This window comes from Sorex fumeus, unplaced genomic scaffold (genome assembly GCF_029834395.1).
Source record: "Sorex fumeus unplaced genomic scaffold, SorFum_2.1 ptg000051l, whole genome shotgun sequence".
In the NCBI taxonomy this organism is placed as follows: domain Eukaryota; kingdom Metazoa; phylum Chordata; class Mammalia; order Eulipotyphla; family Soricidae; genus Sorex; species Sorex fumeus.
The window spans coordinates 32596849-32606188 of record NW_026606108.1 but is presented as its reverse complement, the minus strand read 5'-3'; the positions used below and the strand labels follow the sequence as shown (position 1 = coordinate 32606188).

Genomic DNA, 9340 nt, shown 5'->3' with positions numbered 1-9340 from the left:
ATAAGTGTTCAGTCCTCCCTCCCACCCCCTCAGGCACAAAGGAGAGAAGGAGTCAGGGCCCAGATGTGTCACTACTCCCACCTCTAGGACGCTCCCACCTCCACCCCTTTTTTCTTGCTAAGGACTTTTTCAGTTGCTCCTGCTGGTCTTTCCTTCCCTTTTTTAGTTGGGAAACTCATAAGGCCTTCACTTCACTGGGGTGTGAGGAAGGGTTGCCTGGAAGGGCATTGGGGCGCAGGCTGGCAGGGGCAACAGGAGGTGGTCTGCTACAAGGAGATCTGCAGACTTCTCAACAGCTGCTGTACGAGTTCCTTGCAGTGACCAAATTCTCCAATGCTGATCTATAATTAAAGCAGAGAGGGTAGCCTGGCAGCAAAACCATTTTATTTCCTAAGGTGGGGAGCAACTGAGCTCCGCAAATATTAGTCTGGAGTAACTGCATGAAGGTTCAACCCCGTAACTTAAAAGCACTAATCCCCATCTCAGAGACGTCATCTCTCCCCTCAGTAAACCGACCACTGTTCTAACTATGTATCACATCCTACCCTGTTCATCCTGAGGTTTCTGCACCCGTTGGCCTCCGCAGCCCCATACTCAGCTTCCCAAGTAGTAAAACGCTCCCATGCGGACCAGGGAAGGGCACACTGTCCCACACTCAAGTCCAGGGGGATGCTGAGTGTGGGAAGTCTTGCCTTTGTGCTGGGGTCTGGCAGACTCTGGAGCGGGGTAGCGAGTATCAGCTAAGGGGACAACGTTGATGTCTACCTGTGCTTTCTTTAGCAGATCAGATATAGGAGTACAGCAGTCGGGCATGAGCCTCTCCAACTCTAAGGTGATGATGACCAAGGCCAGTGTGGAACCCTTGAACTGCAGCAGCTGGTGGCCCGCCATGCAGTGCTGCAGCTGCCTGGTCAGGGACGCGACGTGGAGGGAAGGCTTCCTCTGAGGCAGCAGCTCTTTCACTTGGGGCCGGTCCAGGGCCACCAGGGCGTGGAACTGGGGATGGTGGTTTTTAATGTTAGAACAGAGCCCCCTACCCCCTACTTTTCATATATCCATGACCAAAAGTGCAAACAATTTCCATTTCCATCAGGGAAGCTCAGATGTTGCCCAGTCCTTTTCATTCCCATCTGTAGCACCTACCCTCCCAGGGGCTGGAGGCTCCAGGCCCCTTCGGCCACCAAGCTGGGCTTCAACCTTGGAGAAAGGTAAAACAGCCTGCTTGGTGCCACGGCCCTGACGGGCCTCAAGTACTTAGAGGACAATGTTTCTATTCTGAAAAGTGGAAGCTGTGAGGTAGAAGATTAAGGCAGCAGCAAAGTTACTTCGTATCTACCAGACTCAGATGAAGCTCTGTAGTTTGGCAACAGTGGCCAGTTTTCATAGTGAATCAGCCCTTCGTGATTTAATCTTCATGCTTCCTAACAGACCAAAACCCCATGACATTTCCCCATTGCATAATTTTGCCTTACTAACAGAATCATATCCTGAAGGATGACCATCATCCCCTAACTAAAGTACAGATTTATAGGGTATTTTTTAAGTGCCAGATCAATATGGTCTAAAGCCTCAATAAGGATTGTGTGTAGGTGAACAAAGACAGCTCAGTGAATGTGTGTAAAGTGTAGCGAAAGATGACAGCTTTTTATGTACAGTATTCATAGAATGGAAAGTTAAATATTTTTGCAGTGTGTATTTAAAAGAGAGATTCACCATAATAGTGCCGTCTAAAACCTCTGTAAAGTAGTTTCACTGTCCTTGGGGAATGGGTGTCTGGTGGGACTGTGCTGGGTTACAGATGCATTTGCCTTGCTGTGGTGCGTGTGTGACACCTGTGCCCGCCGTCCTGTGATGAACAGCTGTTCCAAAGGCACAGATGAGTCTGGGGGAGACTCTGCCAACTCCTCATACTCACCACGACCAAGAATTCCATCGGCGTCCCAGTATAGAGGTCCCAGTGCCGTGTGTCCAAAATAGCCAGCTCCATCCTCAGCAGTTCATTTGGGGTATAATTAGAGCCATAGTGCTTTATGAAGTCTTTTACGCGTGGAATTACCTGTAAAAAATAATAATAATAAAGAGGCCAAAGTCCTATATCATGCCATGGTAGCTTTTGTGTTCTTATCCATGGGGACTGGGCATCCACGACCCGAGTAGGGTTGGCTTCCAGTGGCCTGCCACAGATAATGCTTCTGAAAGAAAAGTCAAACCAGATCTATTTGTCTGTGTGGTCCATGGGTTGCTGTGACTCTGTGTAGTGAACGTCACGGGTTATTCTCTGCAAATGGGTTGTGATTCCTGACTGGCTCATGTCCAAAGCTGTTTGGGACGTGGGATGAAGCCGTTTGCCCTGCTTGACTGACGATCTCACCCCAGCAACTCAGGAGCCATGCACAGGCTGCAGGCCTGTTCCTGACCCTTATGGTACTTGTCATGAGGGAGCAAGAGAGGGAGCAAGCATGCAAGTGAGCCTCTTGCTTTCCTGGCTGCTCCAGACAGGCACACTGATAGAAACCTCCCATAGCTTCGCACAGCCACAGCTGCAAACACATTCCCTTCAACCTTGCAGTACTGCAGCTCAGTACTGGGAAAATTATCCTTTTCCAGGAAAGACTAGGAAGTCTCTGAATAAACATTCAAGTACCAAGTGCATTGTAGACCTGATATGACTTTAGATAAGCAAGGTACTATAATAACTTCCACAAGTACTTTTTTGGGGGAGGGGAGTCACTTGGGTCACTCCCGACTTGTTTCTTGGGGGCTGCTCCCAGAACTGCTCAGAGCTTTAGGCAGTGCTGGCCATAGGGCCCAGCCCACATGCAAAACACACAGTCCTTTGAGATTACTAACAAACTCCAGAAGGACTTTATTGGGTCATTTCCTTGATTTTTAATTGGACAGAAGCAATAAAATTACAGTCAGATAAATGAGGGTTAAAGGCCTTTTCTTTTGCTGCTTTTTCAGTTTGTTTGGATTCAGGCCACACTTAGTGGTGCTCAGTGTTTACTCCTGGCTTGTGCCCAAGAGACCATATGGGATGGCAGACATCAAACCCAGGTCATCCACGTGCAAAGCAAGTGTGCCTTACCACTCTACTGTCTCTGGCCCCTGGAGAAAAGCATTTTTATTATTATTTTGGTTTATTTTTGCTTTTTGGGTCACACCTGGCAATTCTCAGGCATTACTCCTGGCTCTGCGCTCAGGAATTACTCCTTGTGGTGCTCAGGGGACCCTATGGGATGCTGGGAATCGAACCCAGGTCAGCTGCGTGCAAGGCAAATGCCCTACCCGCTGTACTATAGCTCCAGCCCCAAAGCATTTTTATTAAAGGTTTAATACTAGAAAGATAATCAATGTTTTTTGTGCCCTGAGATGAGCTGAGGAAGAGTTTGTGGAGATGGAATGGTTCCCCAATCCCCAATGGAGCCCCCACATCACCCTCCTGCCACTTTCAGAAGAGACACCCTGAGGACCAGCTTCACTGGCAGCTAAGTCTTTAAGTCTTAGGAAGCCTCTTCTGTGGTCTCTCTGGGGGTGAAGCACTGGGCCGCATGGTTTTTGAGTCCCTTTTCCTCACTCAGCACCAGGTGCTTAAGTCATTGACACCGGTGCAGAGTTTTTGTTAAACCACATTCAAGTGTGGGCCCTGGTGGCATCTGTATCAACATGTTTTTATGGGCTCTGGTCCCCACCAGTGAGGCAATATGTTTCCCAGATGGCCAAACCTATGGGTTGGTCAGGTCAGGAGAATGCAGCTGCTTGGACGCCTCATTATGGGTCTCAGAGCCTGACAGGTCTAGGGAAGATTCAGTCACTCCTGGGAAGTTAATGACTTTCCCAAAGCATCCACCATTCCCAAGGGAACCAGTCTTTTAAGAAACAGGAGTGCCCCGATGTTACACCCCAGTACCTCAAAGGTGCCCCACAGTGGAATGCAGGGAGCTGTACCTCATCTTCTTCATAAAACTTGACTGCAAGTCTCAGGGAAGTGATCATGATACAGTGGAGCAGCCTCTCTTTTACCTGCAGTATGAGACAAACACATTGAATGCCAGCAACACACTTGTTTTTCAAAAAACAAGTTTTCAAAGGTAAAGGGTCTTGGACACGTGGGTGGGTGGGTGCAGTCGCTGTGTACATCAATACTATAAACTTAAATGCCATTATAACTCTATACCTAAACTACATTTTAAAAGTAAAAAAAAAAATCCACCCCGTTCCACCTCCCCTCCCCTGTATATGTATCTCAACAAGGAAGCTCATGGCATTTTCCACTGACCAAAGAAAATGCTGCTGGCTTCTCTCTTGGGGGCTGCTGGCAGCTCTCAGGGGATGTGTCCCATCCTGGCCTCTGGGCACACACCCTATCCCTGACACAGTTCCTCCCCTAACTGGGTCCTCTGCACCCCAAGTCCACACGGAGGGGAAGGCAGGTAGGAAAAGCAGCAGAGCCAAGAGAGGGAGGAGTGAGATGAGCCGGGGTTGAGGTCAGGGATGGCTGCCCTCTCCCGGGCACTGGGGCATAGAGGTCGGTTTTGTGCCTCTGCCGCAGTCCCTCCAAGGTGTGCCTACCTTGGCAGTAACCAGGAGGCACCAGGTTGTAAGTGGTCCCAGAGAATTCAAAGATGTTGTGAAGCTCCAGAAGCCTCAACACAACCTTCTGGAAAGCATCGCGTATTTCTTCCTGCGGGGGAGAGGGGGCACCCGCACAGGAAGTTGCTATGGCCTATGTCCCGTGCTAGAAGCCCCTGCCCAAGCTGAGCAGAGGGCCCTAGGGGGGGCCGCCCACCTTAACTGCAGTATATTCTATGCCTCTCTGCGCCTCAGCCCGCATCCCCACTCTAAGTCCTCAGCAGAAACCCCGGAGTCACACAGGCCCTCTTCCCAGCACCTACCAGGGAAGCCTTCCCGGGGCAGATGCCAGGACCTCGTGCGAGGACACACCAGGGGTGTCACGGGGCGGGCGGTGCGGCTCACCTGGGCGCATGTACAGCTGCTGTCCGTTCGTCTCCCGTGTACGCGCCAGGAGAGGGTACAGGTGCTCCCCGGATGGCTCCGCCGCGGGCCCCGGTACCTGGATGGTGCCGCCCCACCACAAGCGCGCCCCGAGGCCCTGCACCTGCGCTCATCCAGGTAGTGGTCGAGGTCGCTCAGCTTCAAAGCGAGGTGGGCTCAGAAGGGGACCCAGTGGGGGGCGCGTCTGCAGCCCCTCCCGTCATTCCGGGCCCCTCTCGGGACCTGCCCCAACTGTTCAGAGGCACAGAAACGAGCCGCAAGAGTGGCTGGGAAAGCCCCCCTGCGGGGCCGAGAGCACCGCAGAGGGAGGTTCAGGGTTGGGGGGGGGCTAGGGGGAGGAGGATGGAGATGGAGAGGGGAGGCAGAGGGCGCTGTGTATCCCACAGCGTCCAAGAACGTGCAGCTGCGGCCGCGGGGGGGGGGGGGGGGGGGGGGGGAGGTGGGAGGCGGAAGGTGGGCAAAAGGCAAACCCTCCCAAGTCAGGTGAGTAAATAAGGCCCCCACTTCCCCTCCTCCCACACCACCCAGCACTGCTCACCCACTCAGAGCCTCTCATGAACGCTTGGGACAGGCCAGAGGGCACCCTCGAGTCTTGACAAAGGGCCCCCTGTCCTACCTCACTTTGCGGATGGAGCATGATAAAAGAGGACAGAGCGCAGGGGTTCCAGTCCCTTATTTTAGCTTCTGCGCACACCAGAAGTTTGATTTTTTGCTTGTTTTGCTTTTTGGGCCACACCCAGCTGTGCTCAGGGGTTACTCCTGGCTCTGCACTCGGAAATGACTCCTGGCAGTGCTCAGGGGACCATATGGGATGCCGGAGATCTAACGTGCACTGCAAGCACCCTACCGAATGTACTATCGCCTCACCAGAGTTTTGGTTAATCGCCCCCCTTTTTGTTAGTTTGTCTGAGTTTTTGGATTACACCTGGAGGTACTCAGGGCTTACTTCTGGTTCTACACACAGGGATCAGTTCTAGCAAGGTTGAGGGACCATATGAGGTGCCCTGGCTAGAATCCTGGTTGGCCACGTGCAAGGCAAGCGTCCCCCCTGCTGCACTATCTATCCCCCCAGGCCTAACTAACCCTCTTTTTCTGGTTTTGGGGTCAACCCGGGGCTGCTCAGGAACTTTTTTAGGCTGGTAGCTCCCTGCGATGCTTAGAAGGCCTGTGGTAACCTTGGAAATCAGGCGCTCAGCCTTTCAGCCATCTCTTCAGCCTTAGTTACTTCTTTTTGGAGAGATAGTGCAGGAGTTTAGGCGCTTGCCTTGCACCTGGCTAACCTGGTTTCCATCTGGGCTTATAGTGTTAAAATCAAGATAGTGGTTACATTGGCGTGGAAGGTTGGGGAGACTGGGAATAGCGACTATAGAAAGTAACACAGAGCTTCTTGAGGGCTTGTAAGTATTATTGTAACTACACCTAAATACTAATTATACTGGTGTGCCCCATATGGTCCCCTGAGCACTTGTATGCATGATCACTGACTAGAGAGCCAGGAGTAAGCCCTGAGCACTGAAAGATGAGGCTCCCAAACCAAAAAAACAAAAGTTAAAAAGCACTGGTAGTTCCTTTCAAAGTAGCTCATTCATACATGTTTATTCATTCCGCACTTACTCAGTGAAGACCTACAGTGTGTTGGTACATTGAACAAATGTATAACACAGACTTCCAATGTGCATATACCTGACAAAACATCTGGTACATTTTGTGTACATTAAAAGACTCCTCAATAATGTTCTAAGTCACACTATTGTAATAGTTCCAAAGTGGATAAAAAGTGAATGTCCATCAACAACAGGAGGAGATGAATTGTGGTATAGTCACACAATAAAATTGTTTGCTGTGGAGATGTTACTGGGCCCGCTCAAGCAAAAATCAATGAACAATGGGAGGACAGTGACAGTGACAGTGACAGTAAGAAAAAGAATGAAGTATTGCTGTGTCCAATAAACTGGGACAATCTCACAAACAGATATTGAATACAGGAAGATATATCAAGTAAGATTACATATTTTGTGAATCCATTATATAAAAACAAGAACAATTATAATGTTAGAATCAACATAGTGGTTGCACTAGTGTGGAAGGTGGGGGAGACTGGGGATAGTGACTAGAAAGTAACACGGAGCATCTTGAAGGCTGGTAAGTATTATTGAACTACATCTAAATGCTAATTACACTGGTATGCTCACTTATGAAAATTGATCAAGATGTGCATTTATGATTTATGCATTTCTACTTGTATAAGATGTACACCATTAAAATGTAAAGTATTTATTAAATTTATATTAAATATGTGGAACTATAAAAAGGAGACAAAATAGAGAAAGGAATATAATATTTGAAGTGGTAAGACTGAGAATTCATACAAGTAATGTCAGTGCCAAATCATGTATCCGGGAAGTTCAGAGAACACCAAGCAGATTGAAAATCAAAAACTAGGGGGCTGGAGCAATAGCACAGCGGGTAGGATGTTTGCCTTGCACACGGCCAACCCGGGTTCAAATCCCAGCATCCCCACATGGTCCCCTGAGTACCTCCAGGAGTGATTCCTGAGCGCAGAGCCAGGAGTAACCCCTGAGCATTGCCAGGTGTGACCCAAAAAGAAAAAAAATCAAAAACTATACCTAGGCCTATAATATTCATGTAGAAAATCAAAGATAAAGAAAAAATGTTGAAGGGAGAGAGAGAGAGAGGGAGAGAGAGAGAGAGAGAGAGAGAGAGAGAGAGAGAGAGAGAGAATGGGAAGTAAGGTCCTTGCTTTCCATGTAACTGGCCTGCACCACATTTGATTCCCTGAACTCCACCAGGAGTACATCCAGGTCTGGCCTCAAAACAAAACAAAAAATCGTGCTTTTTTTTGTTTTTTGCCTTGGAGATAGTAATCAAACCCAGGGCCTCACAGTCTCTGCCTTTGAGTCACAAATACTGGATTTTTAAATGGAGATGGGGCTCAGATGTGGGAACAGACATTCTGAAGAAGGTGGAGAAGCTGGATGGATTTATAAAGGAAGGTTTTCCTCTTCCCCCGTTTTTTATCTGGACATTCTCACCATCCCTATATGTGATCTGGAAAATATTACTAATGACCTTGTCCTCAGTTTCTTTACTAAACTTTTAGTGTAAAATAGTTGTTTTTATTTTCTATTAAAATGATTCATTACTTCAAACATTTAAATTAAATTAAGAAAAAATACTTAGAACAGTACCCTGGCACTAAGTAAAATGCTTCAAATTTACTTTTTAGTACTGGGGATGGAACCAAGATCCTTACACGTGAAAGGCAAGTGCTCTAGTGCTGAGCACCATTTCAGGCCACTATAATCAGTAAGGGTAAGGTAAGGTAAAGGCCCTCCCATTGATCGTCGATTTGCTTGAGCGGGCCCAGTAACGTCTCCATTGGAGACTTTGTTGTTACTGTGTCTGGCATATCGAATACTCTCGGTAGCTTGCCGGGCTCTCCGAGAGGGGCGGAGGAATCGAACTCGGGTCGGCCATGTTGGCCGCGTGTAAGGCGAATGCCCTACCCGCTGTGCTATCGCTCCAGCCCTTAAACTAATTAATTTAACAAAAAATTAAATTAATTTTTTCTTTGTTTTTTGGGCCAAGTCCAGCTGTGCTCAGGGATTACTCCTGGTCTTGCTATTGGAACCATACATGGTGTCAGGGATTGAACCAGTGTCAACTGCCTGCAAGGCAAGTGCTTTTCTCATTGTGTTATCTCTCAGACCCGTTATAGTTATTTTTATTAGCTCCTACTTCCAGTGTTTGCCCTTGCATGCTAACACAGAAGCATGAATCAAGGAAGAGGCCAGATGGGCTGGTGCTGGATGAGTGAGAGGAAAGAATAAAATATGAAGTGTGGTGACTCTCACACTGTCATGTTGGAAATCACTGTAAGGTTTTAAAGGAGAACACAAGGTTTTAAGGGAAAACACAATATCATTGGTGGAAAGCAAGAGGCATTTTGGTGGTGGTATGGTGTCTAGCTCTATATCAGAACCACAAATGTTAATTCTATTGTAAGCATGTTACCAAAACCACAATTACAGCCACAACATTTTAATGTCCCACAAAAAATTTAATGTCTATTGATCTAGACATGGTAGCTCTCTATTGATATAAAGGAATGTTTGTATCAATAATAAATATGCAGGAATAAATATCCATATATATATATATATAATCCAGAGACTATAAAACCAAGCTCCTGGAAGAGAAAAAAGCAGAGTCTCCTACCCCTGTGTCTGACTGTCCTCACCAGGGCCTGACAGCTGAAGACCTCCAGGACCCAGCCAAAGCCATGCTGAGACCACTCTCCACA

General features: G+C 48.1%; 1 protein-coding gene across 1 annotated transcript; it reads right to left on the bottom strand.

The window, feature by feature from the left end:
- Positions 1-266: 266 nt before the first annotated feature.
- Positions 267-4834, bottom strand: CCNI2 (cyclin I family member 2). The gene is made up of 6 exons (XM_056124762.1): positions 4790-4834; positions 4595-4684; positions 3949-4062; positions 1912-2056; positions 766-1040; positions 267-341 (listed from the first exon to the last, which is right to left on the bottom strand). The coding sequence occupies exons 1-6, from the start codon at positions 4832-4834 to the stop codon at positions 267-269; spliced, it is 744 nt and encodes a 247-aa protein (XP_055980737.1).
- Positions 4835-9340: the final 4506 nt, after the last annotated feature.

What these genes read in the sequence shown, in the direction of transcription:
- CCNI2 (XM_056124762.1), bottom strand. Translation starts at nt 4,834, where the DNA reads ATGCGGGCTGAGGCGCAGAGAGGCATAGAATATACTGCAGTTAAG. An exon ending in AGTTTTATGAAGAAGATGAG is followed by an intron (nt 2,057 to 3,948) that starts GTACAGCTCCCT and finishes TATTTTTTACAG; the next exon opens with GTAATTCCACGCGTAAAAGA. An exon ending in GGAATTCTTGGTCGTGGTGA is followed by an intron (nt 1,041 to 1,911) that starts GTATGAGGAGTT and finishes TATGAAAAGTAG; the next exon opens with GGGGTAGGGGGCTCTGTTCT.